Genomic DNA, 22768 nt, shown 5'->3' with positions numbered 1-22768 from the left:
AGCCACTGCACCCGGCCCCTTTTTCTTTCTTTCTTCTTCTCTTCTTCTTCGTTTTGTTTTTTTTTTAAACAGAGTCCTGCTCTGTCACCCAGGCTGGATTGCAGTGACTTGATCATGGCTCACTGTAGCCTCGACCTCCTGGGCTCAAGCAGTCCTCTCACTTCAACCTCCTGGGTAGCCGGGACCACAGGCATGCACCACCATGCCCAGCTAGTTTTTGGGTTTTTTGTTTGTTTGTTTGTTTGAGACAGAGTCTCACTCTGTTGCCCAGGCTGGAGTGCAATGGCATGATCTTGGCTCACCAAAACCCCCGCCTCCCAGGTTCAAGCGATTCTCCTGCCTCAGCCTCCAAAGTAGCTGGGATTACAGACACCCGTCACGATGCCCTGCTAATTTTTTGTGTTTTTAGTAGGGACAGAGTTTTGTCATGTTGCCCAGGTTGGTCTCGAACTCCTGACCTCAAGTGATCCGCCTGCCTCAGCCTCCCAAAGTGCTGGGATTACAGGTGTGAGCCACCATGCCTGGCCTAGTTTTTGTATTTTTCGTAGAGATGGGGTCTCACTATGTTGCCCAAGCTGGTCTTGAACTCCTGAGCTCAGGTGATCCACCCACCTTGGCCTCCCAAAGTGCTGGGATTATAGGCATGAGCCACTGTGCCCTGCCTATTTTTTTTGTAGAAATAGGGTCTCGCTATGTTGCTCAGGCTGGTCTGGAACCCCTGGCCTCAAGTGATCCTCTTGCCTTGGCCTCCCAAAGTGTTGGGATTACAGGCATGAGCCACTGCATCCAGCCAATGTCTGTGTGTTTTTCACTGCTCTGTCCCCAGTTCCTAGGACAGGGCCTGGTACACAGTAGGCGCTCAAGATGTGTGTTGGATGAAAGCATCACAGTTTTCTCCTGAGACTGGGGTTTGTACAGATGCTGGCACAGGATGGAGGCAGAGGCTCGGGAAACGCAAAGCAGGTTGCAATGTAACTGGACGCACACGGGAACCCTGTGGTCACATTTCTCAGGAGGGACATGAGGAGGCGAAAACTCAAAATTCCCTCACTTCAAGCGCAGATTCTGTCCCAGGAGCTGTGGACGATAAACCACATTTGAACAGAAGCCTGAATAAAGCGGAAGGGTGAGCCAGGCAGGCATTTGCAGGGATGGTGTTCCAGGCAGTGCTCACAGCCCGTGCAAAGGCCCTGAGGCAGGACCGTGCCTGGTGCAGTGGTGGAACAGCGAGGAGGCCTGTGTGGCTGGAGCAGAGTGAGCGAGGGGGAGAGAGGGATGAGGGGAGAGGAGAGAGGGGGCAGAGGCAGGCTGTGCAGGGCCTTGAGCGCTGTGGGGAGATGGGGAGAACTTGGACTTTTACATATTTGTTTTTGTTTTTGTTTTTTTGTTTGTTTTGTTTTTGAGATGGAGTCTCCCTCTGTCGCCCAGGTTATAGTGCAGTGGCACAATCTCGGCCCACCACCTTGAACCCTCTGCCTCCTGGGTCAAGCATTTCTGCTTCAGCCTCCTGAGTATCTGGGATGACAGGCATGCGCCACCACGCCCGGCTAATTTTTGTGTTTTTAGCAGAGACGAGGTTTCACCATGTTGGTCAGGCTGAGCTCGAACTCCTGACCTCAAGTGATCTGCCCGCCTTGGCCTCCCAAAGTGCTGGGATTACAGAGGTGAGCCACCGTGCCCAGCCGAACTTTTACATATTTGTAGACCCAGACACAGTCCAGGGTGCTGGGGACTAGAACAAAGGTTTGGAGAAAGGGCTGGGGAGGGTGTTCCAGAGAAGGAGACGTCAGAGCTGGGCTGCGAAGTATGGCTGGAGGTCTCCTGAGAGGGAGAGGGGCAGGGAAGACAGCATAGCCGGAGCTCAGAGGACTCAGACCCAGGTCACGTGTATGTTCCATTGCCTTCCAGGACAGAGAAAGTTGAACCTTCACCGGGTAATGTTTAAAAATGGCCGGTGACACCCAGTAGCTGGGAATTCCAGGCCCTGGCTTTGGTTCTCTCTTTAGCTGGCTGAGGTTGGGAGGCGGACGTGGCAGCCGGCAGAGCCAGCAAAATTTGGAAGCTGGCTAACATTGGAAAATCAACCAGGCGAACTCACGGTGGCGGCCGATGCTGGAAACCTGGGCTCCGTGAGGTCCAGCAGATGCCCTGCTGGGGCCCAAGTGGACATCCTAGGCCTTCTGACAACCCGCCAGGTTTTTAAATAAGTGTGATTATGGTTTCAGCAAGTCCTGTCCTTTCTACGGCCAAAAGATCATTCAATATGGCCACTCTGGGCAATGCCGGGCCACCCTGCTGGGCCAGGGCGTTGTGTTCAAGCCAAGATTCGCAACACCCGAGAGTCCAGAAGTCACTCGGCAGCCAGAAATTACTTTAAAAATTGCTTTAACTGTGGTAAGACACACATCACACGATTTTTTTTTTCTTGAGACACGGTTTCACTTTGTCACCCAGGCTGGAGTACAGTGGCACTATCTATTGTAGCTCATTGCAGCCTCAAACTCCCAGGCTCAAGCAATCCTCCCACCTCAGCCTCCTGAGTATCTGGGACCACAAGTGCAGTACACACCACAACACCCTATATATGTGTGTGTGTGTGTGTGTGTGTATGTGTGTGTGTGTATATGTGTGTACACACACACATATATATGTGTGTGTGTATATATATATTTTTTGATACGGAGTCTCACTATGTTGTGTCATCCTAGCTCACTGCAACCTCCACCTCCCGGGTTCAAGCAGTTCTCCTGCCTCAGCCTCCCGAGTAGCTGGGACTATAGGCACACACCACCATACCTGGCTAATTTTTTTATTTTTAGCAGAGACGGGGTTTCACCATATTGGCCAGGCTGGTCTCAAACTACTGACCCTGTGATCCACCTGCCTCAGCCTCCCAAAGTGCTGGGATTACAGGCGTGAGCCACTGCGCCTGGCTGACACCCGGCTAATTAAAAAAAATATTTTATAGAGATGGGGTCTTGCAATGTGGTCGAGGCTGGTCTCGAACTCCTTGCCTCAAGCGATTCCTCCCATCTCAGCCTCCCAAAGTGCTGGGATTCCAGGCGTGAGCCTCTGTGCCCAGCCCAGAGACTTTTGAAAGTCTAAAATGGATTGTCTCATAGGCCACATCACTCGTCTTCACGCTGTGGGATAAAACCCAGGCTTCTCACTGCAATGCACACGGCCCTGAGTGGTCCCGCTCCCCTCCCCATCCCTTCCTCTTTCCTTTGCCCACCACGCTGCAGCCTGGGGTCTGTCGCTGCCCCTCCCACATCCATCTTCATTCCTGCCCCGTGGACCTTGCCCTTGTCACCGAATCTGCCTGGAACGATTTCACCCCAGCTGTCCACACCGCCGGGCTCCTTCTCCTGCTGGAGAGCCACCGTCACATCCTCGGAGAGGTTCTGCCTGAGTCCTCCCTCCAACGCCGCCCCCAAAGCCATTCCCCCTTCGGCCGGCTTCATCGCCTCCATAGAACCTAGAACCGTGTGAAATGATCTGAGGCTTCCTCTGTGTGCTGGTTCTGCCCTTCTCCCTCCTCACTTCCTTCTCTGCCATCCCCCCAAGGCCTGGCGAGTAGTAGGTGGTCAGTAAACACCTGCTTTGTGAGTGCCGGCCTCCTAGTCACCAACGGCGGAAGCTTCAGCCACCGGATGCAAGGAGTTGTCCCTCGCAAAGGGGGTGGGTGCTCCCGAGCGGGAAGGGTGGGGCCGGAGCCCACGGCCATGCCTTTGTCATGAGCTAGGACGGACCGAATTTGGGCTCGTGGCCACAGACAGGAGAGAACAGTTTGTCCGCACCGTCAGTGCCATCCAGCGTGCATGGCTGTTGTTGTGCCTCGTGTGTTTGCTTGAGCAAAGGCTACAGGGTGCAGTGACATTCCTGGCTGTCCTTGACACCCCACGGACTGGGAAGTCAAGAGAACTGGCTCTCGGCCAAAGGAGGGTGTCATTCGAAATACAATTTGCTGGCTGGGTGCGGTGGCTCACACCTGTGGTTCCTCCAATGTGGGAGGCAGAGGTGGGAGGATTGCTTGAGCCCAGGAGTTTGAGACCAGCCTGGGCAACATAGCAAGATTGCATCTCTACTTTTTTATTTTTATTTTTTATTTTTTTTGAGACGGAGTCTCGCTCTGTCGCCCAGGCTGGAGTGCAGTGGCGCGATCTCGGCTCACTGCAAGCTCCACCTCCCGGGTTCACGCCATTCTCCTGCCTCAGCCTCCCGAGTAGCTGGGACTACAGGCGACCACCATCACGTCTGGCTAATTTTTTGTATTTTTAGTAGAGATGGGGTTTCACCGTGTTAGCCAGGATGGTCTCGATCTCCTGACCTTGTGATCTACCTGCCTTGGCCTCCCAAAGTGCTGGGATTACAGGCATGAGCCACCGTGCCTGGCTGCATCTCTGTTTTTGTTTTGTTTTGTTTTTTAAAGGCAGCCAGGCAGTGTGGCTCATGCCTGTAATCCCAGCACTTAGGGAGGCCGAGGCAGGTGGATCACTTTGAGCTCAGGAGTTCGAGACCAGCCTGGGCAACATGGCAAAATCCCATCTCTCCTGAAAATACCAAAATTAGCCAGGTGTGGCGGGCACCTGTAATCTCCGCTGCTTGGGAGGCCGAGTCAGGAGAATCGCTTGAACCCGGCAGTCAGAGGTTGCAGTGAGCCGAGATCACATCACTGGACTCCATCCTGGGCAAGAGAGTGAGACTCTGTCTCAAAATAAACAAATACATAAAAAGTAAAAAGTAAAAAAAGAAATACAATTTGCCTTGCAGAACCAGGGCCTGGTGGCTCACGCCTGTAGATCCCAGCACTTTGGGCCCAGGCCGAGGTGGGCGGATCACAAGGTCAGGAGATCGAGACCCCATGGTGAAACCCCATCTCTACTAAAAATAGAAAAAATTAGCCGGGCGCAGGGGCAGGCGCCTGTAGTCCCAGCTACTCGGGAGGCTGAGGCAGGAGAATGGCGTGAACCCGGAGACGGGGAGCTTGCAGTGAGCCGAGATTGCGCCACTGCACTCCAGCCTGGGCGACAGAGCGAGACTCCGTCTCAAAAAAAAAAAAAAAAAAAAAAAAAAAAAGAAATACAATTTGCCTTGCAGAACCAGGGCCTCTCTTACACTAGCATGTGTGTGGTTATCCATGCTAAATGGTGCTGAAAGAGCCATTTGTGTCTCTCTGAGGAGATGTTTGAGGAAAGTCCTGAATGAGGGGAGAGAATGAGCCACGTAGATAGCTGAGGGAACAGTGTTCCAGGCAGAGGCACAGCCTGTGCAAAGGCCCTGAGGCAGGACCACGCCTGGTATGTTGGAGGAACAGTGAGGAGGCCCTCCTGACTGGAGCAGAGTGAGGAAGGGGAGAGAGGAAGGAGGGGAGGCCAGGAAGGGGACCGATCGGGCCATGCAGTGCCTTGTGGGCCACGGGGAGAAGATGGGATTTTCCCCACAAAGAAGGTGGGAGCCATGGAGGGCTACGGGCAGAGGGCGGCAATGGTCATTTAACTCCTGGAGCTTGGCAAAATGCTATCATCAAAACAAGACGTTAACACAAAACCTATAGCTATCCCCTTCCCCTCCGGAAGCTCCTCTGAGCATAGCCACAGAACTGTAAGGTAAGGCAGTGATTGGAAACGCCCGCTTTATAGATGGGGAAAACCAAGGCTCTGGCAGAGGAGGTGACTGGTCCAGGGCCACATGGCCAGATTTGTGCTGGGGCTGGAACTCCATCGAACTCAGGTTTCAGGGTGCAGCCCTCGTTTCCATGAGATACTTTGAAATCACACAAGTCTGAGACTTGCCACCTCTTCTTTAAAAACCCCAGTGCTTTTTTTTTTTTTTTTTTTTTTTGAGATAAGGTCTTGCTCTGCTGCCCGGGCTGGAGTGCAGTGGCACAATCATAGCTCACCCACTGCAGCCTCGACCTCCTGGGCTCAAGCAATCCTCCTGCCTCAGCCTCTTGAGTAGCTGAGACTAACAGGTGTGCACCACCACACCCAGCTAACTTTTTTTTTTTTAAAAGTAAAGATGGGGTCTCCTGTGTTGCCCAGGCTTATCTCAAACTCCTGAGCTCAAGTAATCCTCCTGCCTCGACCTCCCAAAGTGCAGGAATTACAGTTGTGCGCCGCCACGCCCAGCCCTCCAGTGCTTTTTTATTATTCTTTTTTATTTTTTATTATTATTATTATTTGAGACAGAGTCTTGCTCTGTCGCCCAAGCTGGAGTGCAGTGGTGCAATCTCAGCTCACTGCAACCTCTGTCTCCCAAATTCAAGCGATTCTTCTGCCTCATCCTCCCGAGTAGCTGAGACTACAGACACCCACCAGCATGCTCGGCTAATTTTTGTATTTTTTTTTTTTTTTTTTTTTTTTGAGACGGAGTCTAGCTCTGTTGCCCAGGCTGGAGTGCAGTGGCCGGATCTCAGCTCACTGCAAGCCCCGCCTCCTGGGTTCACGCCATTCTCCTGCCTCAGCCTCCCGAGTAGCTGGGACTACAGGCGCCCGCCACCTCGCCCGGCTAGTTTTTTTTGTATTTTAGTAGAGACGGGGTTTCACCGTGTTAGCCAGGATGGTCTCGATCTCCTGAACTCGTGATCCGCCCGTCTCAGCCTCCCAAAGTGCTGGGATCACAGGCTTGAGCCACCGCGCCCGGCCAATTTTTGTATTTTTAGTAGAGACCAGGTTTCACCATGTTGGTCAGGCTGGTCTCGAACTCCTGACCTCCAGTGATCTGCCTCCTTGACCTCTGGGGATTACAGGCGTGAGCCACCACTCCCGGCCCTCCAGTGCATTTTAAAGGCTTGGAAAAGTCCTGCGTTGTCCTGAAAACTCAGCGATGCTGAACCTTTTGGACCTGCGAACCCCAGGTTTGGGTAAAGTCTGCTGACGTCTAGCGGCACACCCATAGGAAACCCCCAGTGACTTGATTCACCAGGTCCTTGGCCTGGCTTTAGTTTCTCCGGTGTCCGTGTTTGCTTGTGCAATCATGAATGTATATTGACCAGCACCAGGTGCCAAATTGAACGTCTGGACTGAGTTCAACTGCAGAAGGCAACAAATTTGAGAGGGTGTCTACCAGGCCAGGAGAACACACACAAACCGCAAACATTTGAAAGCTTGCAATCGACATCGTATAAAATTTGAAAAGATGTTCATTTGTATGTTTTGTTTTTGTTTTCTTTTTTTTTTTTTTCTTGAGACGGAGTCTCTATCTGTCACCCAGGCTAGAGTGCAGTGGTGCGATCTCGACTCACTGCAACCTCCGCCTCCCGGATTCATGCCATTCTCCTGCCTCAGCCTCCCGAGTAGCTGGGACTACAGGCGCCTGCCACCACGCCTGGCTAATTTTTTGTGTTTTTGGTAGAGGCGGGGTTTCACCATGTTAGCCAGGATGGTCTCGATCTCCTGACCTCGTGATCCGCCCGCCTTGGCCTCCCAAAGTGCTGGGATTACAGGCATGAGCCACTGCGCCCGGCCTGTTTTTGTTTTCTTAAGACAGGGTCTCAGTCTGTCACCCAGGCAGGAATGCAGTGGTACGATCGTAGCTCACTGCAGCTTCGAGTTCCTGGGCTCAGACGATCCACCCTCCTCAGCCCCCAGAGTAGCTGGGACTGCAGGCACAGGCCACCACGCCAGGCTAATTTTTACATTTTTGTAGAGACGGGGTCTTGCTCTGTTGCCCAGGCTGGAGTGCAGTGGTGTGATCTCAGCTCACTGCAGACTCCTGGGTTCAAGTGATTCCCCACCTCAGCCTCCCAAGTAGCTGCAACTATAGGCACATGCCACCATGCCCAGCTAATTTTATTTTTATTTTTGGTAGAGAGGGCGTCTCCTTATGTTGCCCAGGCTGAATTCCTGACCCCAAGCAATCCTCCCGCCTCGGCATCTCAAAATGCAGGGATGACAGGTGTGAGCCACTGTGTCCAGCCTGTTCAGATGTTTTAAAGAGAAGTGCAGACAAAACTGGGTTGGTGCCTCCACATCCCTCTCTGTGTGATGTTGGGTAATTTTCTTACCCTCTCTGGGTATCCTGGAGATTGTCGGCCCCAGCCAAGGATGGTTATAAGGCATTAAACAATACCTAGGGCAGAGCCTGACATCTAGAACTCATTAAACCATCTCTACACGCAGATGTTGTTGTAATTATTATCAGTGCTATTCTCTCGGTCCACACCCCGACTCACACCTCAGTGGCCCCAGGTGGGGGTGCTCTGAAATTTCTCTGACCTGTGCAGTAGCTGAGGAGGAGGGGCCGGGGGTTCTGCTGGAATAAAGCACAGAGGAGGAAGCTTTGAAGGATTTGTTCTGTCCCAGCTGTCCCCAGTATCACAGTTAGCCACGTGGATGGCAGAAGGGACCTTTGACAGTGGACACAGGGGCTGGAAGGTCCCAGCCTGGGGCTCACTGCAGTCTCTGCCTTCCAGTTTCAAATGATTCTCCTACCTCAGCCTTCCGAGTAGCTGGGATTACAGGCGTGCCACCACGCCTGGCTAATTTTTGTATTTTTAGTAGAGATGGGGTTTCACCGTGTTAGCCAGGCTGGTCTTGAACTCCTGACCTCAGGTGATCCACTCACCTCGGCCTCCCAAAGTGCTGGGATTACAGGCATGAGCCACTGCGCCTGGCCTTGGGGCTTTATCTAACCGGCCAGAGAATGGGATTCAAACACCAGGAACCATCCCAAACCGCCAACAAGAAGGAGTCCTGGAGTGAGGGGAACCGAGATCCCTCCTAAAAGGATTTGCGAGGTGTCACAGAATCAAAATTACAGCAAGGGCTCAACTGTGAGACCCCGGGGTGCCCGCTTATTGGCTCTAGACCCACCAGCTGGTGTTCTGTGAATTTGATGCCATTGCTGTCTCACTTTGTGCCTCAGTTTCCCCGGCTGGCGATTACCGTCCCCATATGGGGACGTGTCTGCTGCAGAGGAGTTAACGAAGATTTGCGAGGCAATGGAGGCAACATTTGCAGCCCAACCTAGTCAAAGGAATTACTCACTGTGCATTAATTTGTTGTTGTTGTTTGAGACGGAGTCTTGTTCTGTCGCCCATGCTGGAGTACAATGGCGCGATCTCGGCTCACTGAAACCATCCCCCGGGTTCAAGCAATTCTCCCATCTCAGCCTCCGGAGTAGCTGGGGTTACAGGCATGCACCACCACGCCTGGCTAATTTTTGTATTTTTAGTAGAGACAGGGTTTCGCTATGTTGGCCAGGCTGGTCTCAAACTCCCGGCCTCAGGTGATCCTCCCGCCTCGGCCTCCCAACCTCCCTAGCACTTCGACGATCTGAAATGACCCTCTTGATTTATTTGCTGACTTGTTCATTTCCTGTCGTGTTCCCATTAGAACATCAGTGCCTCGAGGGGAGGGATTCTTGTCCTGTGTCACCGCTGTGTCCCTCGGGCGTCTGGCATCCGGGTAGCTCTCTGCAATCCGTTTGCTGAGTGATCAAAGGAGAGAACTAATGGCAATATAGTGCAGCTCCAATGTACAGATGAAGAAATCCAGCCTCAGAGATGTGGAAGTACTTGTCCAAGGCCACACAGCCGGAAGCCCGCCAACTCTTTTAGTAAAGGGCCAGTGACACTGTAAACATTTTAGGCTTTTAGGCAGGTGACACGCGGTCTCTGTTGCATATTTTTTCTTTTGTTTACAACCCTTTAAAAATGGAAAAGACAGGCCGGGCGCCGTGGCTCACGCTTGTAATCCCAGCACTTTGGGAGACCGAGGCGGGCAGACCACGAGGTCAGGAGTTCGAGACGAGCCTGACCAACATGGCAAAACCCTGTCTCTACTAAAAATACAGAAAGTAGGCAGCCGTGGTAGCGGGCACCTGTAGTCCCAGCTACTCGGGAGGCTGAGGGAGGAGAGTCACTTGAACCCGGGAGGCGGAGGTTGCAGTGAGCCGAGATCGCGCCACTGCACTCCAGTCTAGGAGACAGAGCGAGGCTGCGTTTCAAACAGAAAATAAAATAAAATAAAATAAAATAAAATAAAATAAATAAAAATCTTCTAGTTTTCCCACTAATGTCAGTACCCACAGACTGATTCCAAAACCCTGCACTGAGAATCTAAAATGCTGCCAACCCCAACTCTCATGCTGGGGAGAAAGTGCTTGGTTTTTTGTTTTTTTGTTTTTTTGTTTTTGTTTTTGTGTTTTTTGAGACAGAGTCTCGCTCTGTGGAGTGCGAGGCTGGAGGGCAGTGGCACGATCTCAGCTCACTGTAACCTCTGTCTCCTGGGTTCAAGCGATTCTCCTGCCTCAACCTCCCAAGTAGCTGGGACTACAGGTGCCCGCCACCATGCCCAGCTAATTTTTGTATTTTTAGTAGAGATGGGGTTTCTCCATGTTGGCCAGGCTGGTCTGGAACTCCTGACCTCATGTGATCCACCCGCCTCTGCCTCCCAAAGTGCTGGGATTACAGGTGTGAGCCATTACGCCCCGCCAAATCCTTGGTTCTTTAGGCTGGAGTGCAGTGGTGCGATCTTGGCTCACTGCAGCCTCCAGCTCCCAGGTTCAAACAATTCTCCTGCCTCAGCCTCCCGAGTAGCTGGGACTATGGGCGCATGGCAGCACACCCAGCTAAATTTTTTTTTTTTTGGTACTTTTAGTAGAGACGGGGTTTCACCCTATTGTCCAGGCTGGTTTTGAACTCCTGACCTCAAGTGATCCGCCTGCCTCGGCCTCCCAAAGTGCTGGGATTACAGGTGTGAGCCACCGCGCCCTGCCGAGTGCTTGGTTCTTTCTCGACTCAATCCCGTTTTCTTCTGCACAGATCGGGTCTGCCTCTACTCCCCTCACCCCATGCCCCATTTCACTCATTGACCTCTGAAGCCCAGAGATGGGCAGGGGTTTGTCTGAGACCACACAGCAAGAGGGGCAGCAGAGGACGATGGGAACCCAGATCTGGTTCCCTCCCAGCCTACACCCCTGCAGCCCCCTGGCCCTTGCAAACTTGTATTTAAGCCTCCTCGTTACAGGGGTTTGGAGCCGAGGAAGCCCTGCTGTCCTAGTAAATGCTCTCCCTAGACGGCAATCTTTGATGAAGGCTCTGGGAGAAGTTATTCAGGCCTGTGCATTTATTGAGTGCCTACTGTATACCTGGTGCGGGTATAGGGTTGGGTGGAAGGGTCTTGTCCACTACAGTGTTTCAGAACCCTTTTTTTCTCCCCCATTATTGTCTTCCCTGGCCAGGCAAGGTGGCTCACGCCTGTAATCCCAGTCCTTTGGGTGGCTGAGGCAGGAGGATCACTTCAGCTCTGGAATTTGAGTTCAGCCTGGGCAACATAGTGAGACCTCATCTCTACAAAAAAATGGTTTTAAAAAATTAGCCGGATGTAGTGCCACAAGCCTGTAGTCCCAGCTACTTGGGAAGCGAAGGCGAGAGAATCGCTTGAGCCCAGGAGGTCGAGCCTGCAGTGAGCTATGATGACGCCACTGTACTCCATCCTGGGCCACAGAGTGAGGCCCTGTCTCAAAAAAAAAAAAAATCAAGACCATAATTGCCTCCCTCTAAAGAGCCCTTTTAAATATTGTTTCCCTAATCACTCCCCTGTGAAATTTTAATGGCATTAAATATATATTATATATTATATATAGGTATATAAAGTATACCTATTTGCCATATAGATAGGTATATAAAACGTACCTATATGGCATGTAGATATGTAAAATATGCCATATAGATATATAAAATATACTTATGGTATTAAATATGTATATATATAATATACAAATATACTGTATATGTTGTCTTCTATACTGTAACTATATATGTCTGTACATTATTATTATTATTATTATTATTATTATTATTATTATTGAGATGGAGTTTCACTCTTGTTGCCCAGGCTGGAGTACAGTGGTGTGATCTCGGCTCACTGCAACCTCCGCCTTCTGGGTTGAAGCGATTTTCCTGCCTCAGCCTCCCGAGTAGCTGGGATTACAGGCATGTGCCACCACGCCCGGCTAATTTTGTATTTTTAGTAGAGACAGGGTTTCTCCATGTTGGTCAGGCTGGTCTCGAACTCCTGACCTCAGGTGATCCACCCTCCTTAGCCTCACAAAGTGCTGGGATTACAGGTGTGAGCCACCGTGCCCAGCCTACATTTTTTTAAAAACACAAAATTCTGGCCAGACGTGGTGGCTCACACCTGTAATCCCAGTGCTTTTGGAGGCCTAGGCAGGAGGGTCACTTGAGAGACCGGCCTGGGCAACATAGTAAGACCCCTGTCTCAAAACAAAACAACAACAGAACTTCTGAGTTAGGCAGACAACTTTACTCTGCATCTGACACCAGCTTTGGGAAATACGCTCTGTGCACTGGGCCTTGGTTGACCAACCTCACAAATTGAGCAGATTTAATCAGATGGGGCCAGGAAGTGCTATTTCAGCACAATAAAAACTCAGCAGATGGAAGCTGCCCACTGGGGTCTGGGGAATCTTGGGGCCTTGGAAGTTAGCCAGCCTGAGATATTATGCACTTATGCACATCTGCTCAGATCGAAAGAAGGTCCATTTTAAGGCTGGGTGTCTACTAAGTAGGTGGAGGAGGAGGAGGAATTATCTGTGCCTCTTTTTCTTTTCTTTTCTTTTTTGTTTTTGTTTTGTTTTGTTTTGTTTTTTGAGATGGAGTCTTGCTTGGTCACCCAGGCTGGAGTGCAGTGGCTCGATCTCGGCTCACTGCAAACTCCGCCTCCCGGGTTCACGCCATTCTCCTGCCTCAGCCTCCCCAGTAGCTGAGACTACAGGTGCCCGCCACCTTGCCCGGCTAATTTTTTGTATTTTTCATAGAGACGGGGTTTCACCGTGTTAGCCAGGATGGTCTCGATCTCCTGACCTCGTGATCCACCAGCCTCGGCCTCCCAAAGTGCTGGGGTTACAGGCGTGAGCCACCGCACCCGGCCCCTCTTTTCTTTTCATGGAAGCAGCCAGGGCAACACAGTGCGCTAGAATGTTCCTTGCTGATGGCAAAATATTCTGTGCTGTCCAACTTGGTCACCACCAGCAGCCACATGTGGGTCTTTGGTGCTTGAAATGTGATTTGTGCAACTGAGCAACTTAAAATTTAATTTTCTTTCTTTCTTTTTTTTTTTTTTTTTTTTGAGACATAGTCTTGCTCTGTCACCCAAGCTGGAGTGCGGTGGCTCCATCATAGCTCACTGCAACCTCCACCTCCCAGGCTTAAGCAATCCTCCCACCTCAGCTCCCCGAGTGGCTGGAGCTACAGGGATGCCACTACAGCCAGCTAACTTTTGTATTTTTGTAGAGATGGGGTCTCGCCATGGTGCCCAGGCTGGTCTGGAACTCCTGGGCTCAAGTGATCCTCCTGCCTCGGCCTTTCAAAGCACTGGGATTACAGGCATGTGCCACTACGCCCTGCCTAATTTTATTTCAGTGTAGCTGACTTAAATGTAAAAAGTCACATGTGGCTGTGACTCTCATACCGAGGGCTCTAGAACATGGGGAGTTTTCAGGAGCCAAATGATGGAAGAACGGTCAGCAGGTGGTTGGGAAATATTCCCAGGTTTTAGAGATGATTTAAAATGAGACGGCCAGCTGGGCGCAGTGGCTCACGCCTGTAATCCCAGCACTTTGGGAGGCCAAGGCAGGAGGATCACTTGAGGTTGGGAATTCAAGACCAGCCTGGCCAACGTGGCAAAATCTCGTCTCTACTAAAAATACAAAAATTAGCCAGGTGTGATGGTGGGAGCCTGTAGTCCCAGTTACTCAAGAGGGTGAGGCAGGAGATTTGGTTGAACCCGAGAGGCAGAGGTTGCAGTGAGCTGAGATCGTGCCATTACACTCCAGCCTGGGCAACAGAGCAAGACTCCGTCCCCCCCCCCAAGAAAAAATTAAATTTAAAAACACATAAATTCCTAGGACTGTAGGAAAAGAAGAAAACTTCCTTAACCCAAGAAAGGGAGCTGCAAAACCCCACAGCTAACCCCATTACTTAGTGGTGAGAGACTGGATGTTTTCTCCTGTGATCAGGAACAAGATAAGGACACCACTCTCACCATTTCTATTGAACATTGTACTGGAAGTTCTGCCAGACCAATAAGGCAAGAAAAGAGGCGGGACGTGGTAGCTCACACCTGTAATCCCAGCACTTTGAGAGACCAAAGCCAGTGGATCGCTTGAGCCCAGGAATTCCAGACCAGCCAGGGCAACATCACGAAAAACCCGTATCTACAAATAATACAAAAATTAGCCAGATGTGGTGGCATGCACCTGGGGGCCCAGCTACTCGGGAAGCTCATATAGGAGGATGGCTTGGTCTCAGCAGTTTAAGACTGCAGTTAGCTGTGATTGTGCCGCTGCACTCTAGCCTGGGTGACAGAGCAAGATCCTGTCTCAAAAACAAAGAAGAAAAAGAGATCATCCTGGCTAACATGGTGAAATCCCATCTCTACTAAAAATACAACAAAAATTAGCTGGGCGTGTGGGCGTGGTGGCGGGCGCCTGTAATCCCAGCTACTCGGGAGGCTGAGGCAGGAGAATTGCTTGAACCTGCAAGGCGGAGATTGCAGTGAGCTGGATCGTGCCACTGCACTCCAGCCTGGGCAATGGGAGAACAAGAGCGAGATTCCATCTCAAAAAAAAAAAAAAAAAAAAAACAACCAACAACAGATACAAAATAACACCATGGAAGACAGTAACAACAGTGCTATTAATCAAATAGCTATAGTAGTGAAGCCACTCTCTGCCTGGTGAAGCGCTGACTATGGCAACCATGGTTCTGGGAGTTTTATTAATAATTCATTCATCACCTTTTTTTTTTCTTTTTTTTTTTTGAGATGGAGTCTCATTCTGTCACCCAGACTAGAGTGCAGTTGGTCCGATCTTGGCTCACTGCAACTTCCACCTCCTGAGTTCAAGTGATTCTCCTGCCTAAGCTTCCTGAGTAGCTGGGACTATAGGCATGCACCACCACACCCAACTAATTTTTTTTTTTTTTTTTCGGAGACAGAGTCTCACTCTGTCGCCCAGGCTGGAGTGCAGTGGCGCAATCTCAGCTCACTGCAAGCTCCGCCTCCTGGGTTCACGCCATTCTCCTGCCTCAGCCTCCCCAGCAACTGGGACTACAGGCGCCCGCCACCACGCCCAGCTAATTTTTTTTTGTATTTTTAGTAGAGACGGGGTTTCATTGTGTTAGCCAGTATGGTCTCGATCTCCTGACCTCATGATCCACCCGCCTCGGCCTCCCAAAGTGCTGGAATTATAGGCGTGAGCCACTGCGCCCGGCCCCAACTAATTTTTTTATTTTTAGTAGAGGTGAGGTTTCACCACGTTGGCCAGGATGGTCTCGAACTCCTGACCTCTTGAGCCACGCACGTTGGCCTCCCATAGTGCTGGGAATACGGGCGTGAGCCACTGCGCCTGGCCAATGTTTCATTCATTACCATCTTGTCCCTCATAAATAGCTTCCAAGAGAGGGTGCTATAGCTGTGTCCATTTCACAGATGAGAAGAGTGAGGCGTGGATGCATCTGAGACCCCACTCCCTGGCTGTCCAAATTGCAAGCTCATGCTGGGAGCCACTGTGGGGGCCTGGCACTTAGTAGGTGCCCAAGAAACATTTTTGCTTCCCAGGGAAACATCCGGACGCCAGCTGGACACTGCAGCCTGCTGAGTCCATGTGGGCTCTGGTTCCAGAAGAGGGTCCTGTGCCCACAGCCTAGAGCCCAGACGGCTGGCTGCCCAGGCTGGGCCCTTCCCAACATCATGGCCACTGGTGCCCAGCCTTGAGGCAGTCCAGATGGAACTGGCCAGCTCCGAGGGGCCGCTGGCTGCCCCAGCCTGGGATCGGCTGCAGGGCTCGGGGCCGAGCTGGGCACACTCCCCTCGGCTGCTGTCTGGCCCAGTTGGCCACGGCTGGGGCAGCCTAGCTGGAGGAAGGGCTTCTCTCATCTGTTCCTCTGTTTCCTGATGAGGAAACTGAGGCACCGGGCCTTGCTCCTGTGCTGTTTATGGCACCTTTGGTCGTGGCAGTCAGTGGGTGCTGGACACACAGTGTGTGCAAAGCCGTTAGCACAGTGCCAAGCTAACTCCAGAGGCTCTGTGTGCCAGGAAATATCATTGCTTTGATCATTCCCACGGCAACCCTGAGAGTGGTCTTCATTTATTTTCTTTCATTTATTTATTTATTTATTTTTGAGACAGAGTCTCGCTCTGTCACCCAGGCTGGAGTGCAGTGGTGCGATCTCGGCTCACTGCAAGCTCCGCCTCCTGGATTCATACCATTCTCCTGCCTCAGCCTCCCGAGTAGCTGGGACTACAGGTGCCCGCCACCACGCCCGGCTAATTTTTTGTATTTTTAGTAGAGACGGGGTTTCACCGTGTTAGCCAGGATGGTCTTGATCTCCTGACCTCGTGATCCGCTCGCCTCGGCCTCTCAAAGTGCTGGGATTACAGGCTTGAGCCACCGCGCCCGGCCGATTTATTTTTTTAAAAGAAGGTCTTGCTCTGTCACTCAGGCTGGAGTGCAGTGGCATGATCACAGCTCACTGCACCCTCGACCTCCCAGGCTCAAGTGATCCTCCTGAGTAGCTGGGACTACAGGCATCTGCCACCACGCCCAGCTAATTTTTTTCTTTTTCTTTTTCTTTTTTTATAAGATGGAGTTTTGCTCTTGTTGCCCAGACTGAGTGCAATAATGGTGCGATCTCAGCTCACCACAACCTCCACCTCCCAGGTTCAAGCAATTCTCCTGCCTCAGCCTCCCAAGTAGCTGGGATTACAGGCATGCACCGCCATGCCCGGCTAATTTTGTATTTTTAGTAGAGACAGGGTTTCACCATGTCGGTCAGGCTGGTCTCGAACTCCTGAGCTCAAAGTGATCTGCCCGCCTTGTCCTCCCAAAGTGCTGGGATTACAGGAGTGAGCCACCATGCCTGGCCTATTTTTTTTTTTTTTTTTGTATTTTTTGTAAAAACGGGGTCTCACTATGTTGCCCTGGCTGGTCTTGAACTCCTGGCCTCAAGCGATCCTCCCGCTTCGGCCTCCCAAAGTGCAGAGATTACAGGCGTGAGCCACTGTACCACTACCCCTGGCTTAATCATCATCTCATTTTGCGGATGAGGAAACTCAGGCCTTGAAAGGAAAGTAACCTGCTCAGGAACGCAGAGACCCGGGGACTCTCAGAGACAGTACTTGGCTCAGGTGTCTGATCCCAGCACAAAACTGGATAAAATAACCCTGGTGAAAAAGCCCATCGCGGGGCCTGGGAGGGAGAACACTGCTGATGGTTCTGACCCGTAGCTTTCCTTGTCTGTGAAACGGATACAGCCAGGCACGGTGGCTCACGCTTGTAATCCCAGCACTTTGGGAGGCCGAGGCAGGTGGATCACTTGAGGTCAGGAGTTCAAGACCAGCCTGACCAACGTGGTGAAACCCCCGTCTCTACTAAAAATACAAACATTAGCCAGGCGTGATGGCAAGCGCCTGTAATCCCAGCTACTCTGGAGGCTGAGGCAGGAAAATCACTCGAACCAGGGAGGCAGAGGTTACAGCGAGCTGCGATCGCACCACTGCACTCCAGCCTGGGAGACAGAGTGAGAGCCTGTCTCAAAAAAAATACAAAAAAATAAAAGAAATAGAAGAAAGTAGTAACAGGGCGGACTCTCGTGATTGAAGTCTCCACATGCCCTCAAGTGCTTCAGGAGTATGCTCTCCTCACTACCTCCCAGCTCTGATAAGGCCTGGGCAATGTTTGTGCCATGTGGAAGATGAGAAACAGGCTCAGGACAGTTAGGCAACTTGCCTGAGGTCACACAGCAATTGCATCCTGGCCTTGGGGTCTGGCTGGTGGGCCGGAGGAGCATGACTCTCTTCCTGCGGCCTTTGATGTTGGTTCCTGCCACCTTTGTCTTTGACCTGGGCGATCCATGGGTGGGGCTGGGGAAGGGGGTCTGCCTGGCTGGGCTTGTCCACCTGCCCCCCAGCCTCAGCCCTCCGTGGAGGGCTCAGGGTTCCAGAGGGGGCGGATGTGACTCGTCCTGCATCCAGGCTGCCAGAGCTGATAACGCTGAGCTCAGCGTGTGTCTGCCTGCGCGTCTGCCAAGGAACCTGATTATTTTTAGATAAGATGGAGGGCCAGGCGCCGGGGCAGAGGGAGCACCCAAGCCGGGCGAGCGGTGGGGGCGTCGCCATCACAGAGACCACCCCTCAGCCTCCTCTCTCTGGGGTCTCTGAATGGCAACCCAGGACGAACAGTCGGGTCCCTGGGACTACAGGGGCAGAGGCTGAGGCTGAGGGACCTGACGTCTCCAGGACTCACCTCTCTGGTCCTCAGTTTCCCCGTCTGTAAAATGGGCACAGTGGTAGGCCTCCCGCATAGGGCTGAGGCGGGGCTGAATGACTGAACCTCATTTTATTTTATTTACTTATTTATTTGTTTATTTATTTATTTATTTTGAGATGGAGCCTTGCTCTTGTCGCCCAGACTGGAGTGCAGCGGCATGATCTCCGCTTGCTGCAACCTCTGCTTCCCGGGTTCATGTGATTCTCCTGACTCAGCCTCCCCAGTAGCTGGGATTACAGGACCGTGCCACCACGCCCGGCTAAGTTTTGTATTTTTAGTAAAGACGGGGTTTCGCCATGTTGGCCAGGCTGGTCTTCAACTCCTGACCTCAAGTGATTTTCCTGCCTTGGCCTTCCAAAGTGCTGGGATTACAGGTGTGAGCCACTGTGCCTGGCCGTTTTGGTTTTTTGTTTGTTTGTTTGTTTAATTTTATTTTCTGAGATGGGGTCTTGCTATGTTGCCCAGGCTGGCCTCCAACTCCAGTCGCCCAGACTGGAGTGCAGTGGTGCAATCTTGGCTCACTGCAACCTCCGCCTCCGAGGTTAAAGCGATTCTCCTGCCTCAGCCTCCTGAGTAGCTGGGATTACAGGTCCGTGTCACCACACCTGGCTAGTTTTTGCACTTTTAGTAGAGATGGGGTTTCACCATGTTGGCCAGTCTGGTCTCAAACTCCTGACCCTGACCTCAGGTGATCTGCCTCCCTTGGCCTCCCAAAGTGCTGGGAATACAGGCGTGAGCCACTATGCCTGGCCTGAACTTCATTTTACAGATGAGGCTCAGAGAGGGCAAGTGACTTGCTTAGGGTCACACAGCAAGAAAGCAGCAGGGCGGGGATTTGAACGTCGGTCTGTTAAGACTCCTGGTGTCTAAGTTCTTACCCATGACTGAGCCACCCCTTCAGAAGCGGAGGGCTTACTCCAGCATACAGGTACACTGGCGCTCACAGGGGCCTAGCTGGTGTCTGCAGGGTGCCTGGCCAGATGTCCGTGACCCTCTAGGGCAGCAGCCAAGGGAAGGGCCCAAGCAGAGACCCCGGGGCCTGGGTGTGTTTTGGGGCCACTATCTGTCTCCACAGCACTGGCCCAGCCCAGGACTGGGGCACCAGTGCCAACACCTCATCTGTTCCTGGGGTGGGGTCTTTGTGACGTCACCAATGTTTCTTCCCTCTCTTTGCAGATGCAGAGCAGAGCGGCAGTCCCCGGGCGGGGATGGGCTCTGACCAGGAGGACAGCAAGCCCATCACGCTGGGTGAGTCTGGGGGCATCGTGGCGGTGAAGGGTGGAGGGCACAGCCCTGTCCTTGTCTTTTATTTAGGAATCATTTGCTTGGCACCACTCGTTTTACAGAGGAGCAGACTGAGGCTCAGAGAGGTTAAGGGGCCTGCCCAGAGGCGACCAGGGAGCTGGGTTGGAACCCACGACTCTGAGCTGCCAGCTTCTGGGCTCTGAGGTGCTCAGCCCATGGGAGACCCCGGAGGGTTCTACAGTCCCATGGGATGTTTGGGGGGTTTTGTTTGTTTTGTTTTGTTTTCATTCATTTATTTATTTTGAGACGGCGTCTCACTCTGTCACCCAGGCTGGAGTGCAGTGGCGCGATCTCAGCTCACTGCAACCTCCGCCTCCCGGGTTCAAGTGATTCACCTGCCTCAGTCTCCCAAGTAGCTGGGATTACAGGCACGCGCCACCACGCCCGGCTAATTTTTGTATTTTTAGTAGAGACAGGGTTTCTCCACGTTCGCCAGGTTGGTCTTCAACTCCTGATCTCAGGTGATCCACCTACCTCGGCCTCCCAAAGTGCTGGGATTACAGGCATGAGCCACCGCTCCTGGCTTGTTTGTCTTAGAAACAGTCTCACTCTGCTGCCTAGGCTGGAGTGCAGTGACACCATCCTAGCTCACTACAGCCTGGACCAGCTGGGCTCAAGCAATCCTCCCACCTTAGCCGCTCAAGTAGCTGGGACTACAGGTGTGCGCCACTGTGCCTGGCTATTTTTTTTTTTTTGAGATGGAGTCTCGCTCTGTTGCCCAGGCTGGAGTGCAGTGGTGCGATCTCAGCTCACTGCAACCTCCGCCTCCTGGGTTCACGCCATTCTCCTGCCTCGGCCTCCCGAGTAGCTGGGATTACAGGTGCCCGCCACCACGCCTGGCTAATTTTTGTATTTTTAGTAGAGATGGGGTTTCACCATGTTGGCCAGGCTGGTCTCAAACTCCTGACCTCATGATCCGCCCACCTTAGCCTCCCAAAGTGCTGGGATTACAGGCATGAGCCACCGCGCCTGTTTTTTTAAAATTTTTTTGTTTTTGTAGAGACAAAGTCTCAGTATGTTGCTCAGACTGGTCTCAAACTCCTGAGCTCAAGTGATCCTCCTGCCTTGGCTTCCCAAAGCGCTGGGATCACAGGTGTGAGCCGCCACACCAGCCCTCATGGGATGTCTTAATAGATGGGTAGGACAGTGTAATTCTATGTTGTAGGGATAGGAAGTGGGAAAATTTAGCTTACCTAGACCAGAGCAGTCACTTCCATCCTAGCCCCCAGCTCCTGCCCTTGTCCCCCACCGTTTGTCTTTCTCACTATGGCCAGAGGACGCCTGTGAGCCCCCAAGTCAGGGCCCATCCCTCCTCTGCCCACAGAGGCTCCCACAGCCCTCCATGCTCCCACCTCTCTTGAGATAAAAGTCCAGGTCCTCCCTGTGGCCCACAGGGCCCTGCACAACCTGTCCCAACCCCGCCCTGTCGTCCCCTCCTCCCTCTCTCCCCCTCGCCCACTCCTAGCCACACAGACCTCCTCGCTGTTCCTCCAGTGCACCAGGCCCAGTCCTGCCTCAGGGCCGTTGCACATTCTGTTCCCTCTGTCTAAACAGCTAACTAACTGCTCACTTGCTCTCTCCAGATCTCCTCTGGTCTCAGCTCAAATGCCCCTTCTCAGAGAGGTCTACCCTGAGCTCCTTTACCTCAGGCAGCTTCTGGCCACCCTCAATCTCAGCCCTCTGTTTTCTTTCCTTCAGAGGAAGTTAGTGATTGCCTATGGATTTGCTTAGTTGCTTAGTGACTACATGGGTGTTTGCTTATCTCCCCAGTGGAACGTCACATCCTCGAGGGCAGAGAGGCTTTGTCTGTCTAGATCTCTGTTGTGCCCTCAGGGCTTAGAATGGGGCCTGGTGCAGAGTGGGTGCTCAATAAATATTTGTAGAAAGAAAGGAAAGAGGGAGGGATGAAGCAGAGAGAAAAAGAGACAAGAGAGGATGTGTGAGGAGAGGAAGGAGGCGAGATGAAAAAGAAGGAAGGGGCTGAGTGTGGTGGCACACACCTGTAATCCCAGCACTTTGGGAGGCCAAGGCAGGCGGATCACCTGAGGTCAGGAGTTCAAGACCAGCCTGACCAACACGGCGAAACCATGTCTCTACTAAAATTACAAAAATTAGCCGGGCATGGCGGTGCACACCTATAATCCCAGCTACTGGGGAGGCTGAGGCAGGAGAATCGCTTTAACCCAGGAGGCAGAGGTTGTGGTGAGCCAAGATTGTGCAGCCTGCGTGACGCAGCAAGACTCTGTCTCAAAAAAAAAAGGGGGGGGCAGGGTGTGGGGGCTCACGCCTGTAATCCTAGCACTTTGGGAGGCTGAGGCGGGTGGATCACCTGAGGTCAGGAGTTTGAGACCAGCATGATCAACATGGAGAAACCACGTCTCTGCTAAATATACAAAAATTAGCCGGGCGTGGAGGCACATGCCTATAACCCCAGCTACCCAGGAGGCTGAGGCAGGATAATTGCTTGAACCCAGTGAGCTGAGATTGCGCCATTGCACTCCAGTCTGGGCAATAAGAGTAAAAACTCCGTCTCAAAAAAACAAAAGAAGAAGCAGGAAGGGGCCAGGGTGCCGTGGCTCACACCTGTAATCCCAGCACTTTGGGAGGCCGAGTTGGGCGGATGACCTGAGGTCAGGAGTTCAAGACCAGCCTTGAACATGGCGAAAGCTTGAATGGTTCAAGCTTGACGAAACCATCGCTTGAACCCGGGAGGCGGAGGTTGCAGAGCCTAGATCACGCCACTGCATTCCAGCCCGGGGGACGGAGTGAGACTGTGTCTCAAACAAAAAAGAAAAAAAAAGGAAAGGAAAAGAAGGAAGGAAGAGAAAGCGAGTGGGTGAGGTGTCCTTCTTGGAAGGACCGGAACAGGCGTGCACAGGGAGGCTGAAAGGTTCCCGGAGGTTCACAGGCCTGAGGCCACTCCTCACTGGCCCCTGGTGACTCCTCCGTCTGTGACCCAGGTCCTCCTCGGCCTCCTGTGATCCCCAGACGCCTTTCTCCAAGCCAGATGTTGGAGGGAGGTGGGGGCAACGGCGCTTGGCCTGGTCCCCTGGGGAGCTTGGGCGTCTGGTAGAGGAAATCACATCCTCCCAGCTCGCCAGGGAGTCCCCCAGAGATGGAGCATAGCAGGCGCTGCACAAACAGGAAACCCCGGTGGGGGGAGGCG

General features: G+C 52.4%; 2 protein-coding genes across 7 annotated transcripts in view; one reads left to right on the top strand and one right to left on the bottom strand.

The window, feature by feature from the left end:
* The window catches only part of NFIC (nuclear factor I C), a 113641-nt gene that overhangs the window by 47244 nt on the left and 43629 nt on the right, over positions 1–22768 (top strand). For all 6 annotated transcript variants that reach the window (XM_050770430.1, XM_050770432.1, XM_050770429.1 and 3 more), the window contains exon 3: positions 19474–19545. In XM_050770430.1, coding sequence (XP_050626387.1) covers positions 19474–19545 — 72 coding nt within the window. The remainder of the gene's footprint in view (positions 1–19473; positions 19546–22768) is intronic.
* The window catches only part of TLE5 (TLE family member 5, transcriptional modulator), a 392013-nt gene that overhangs the window by 365260 nt on the left and 3985 nt on the right, over positions 1–22768 (bottom strand). The window lies entirely within an intron of this gene.

Source organism: Macaca thibetana, chromosome 19 (genome assembly GCF_024542745.1).
Source record: "Macaca thibetana thibetana isolate TM-01 chromosome 19, ASM2454274v1, whole genome shotgun sequence".
NCBI lineage: Eukaryota > Metazoa > Chordata > Mammalia > Primates > Cercopithecidae > Macaca > Macaca thibetana.
Note: the sequence above shows the minus strand (reverse complement) of the source record. Positions and strands in the feature narration are given on the sequence as shown.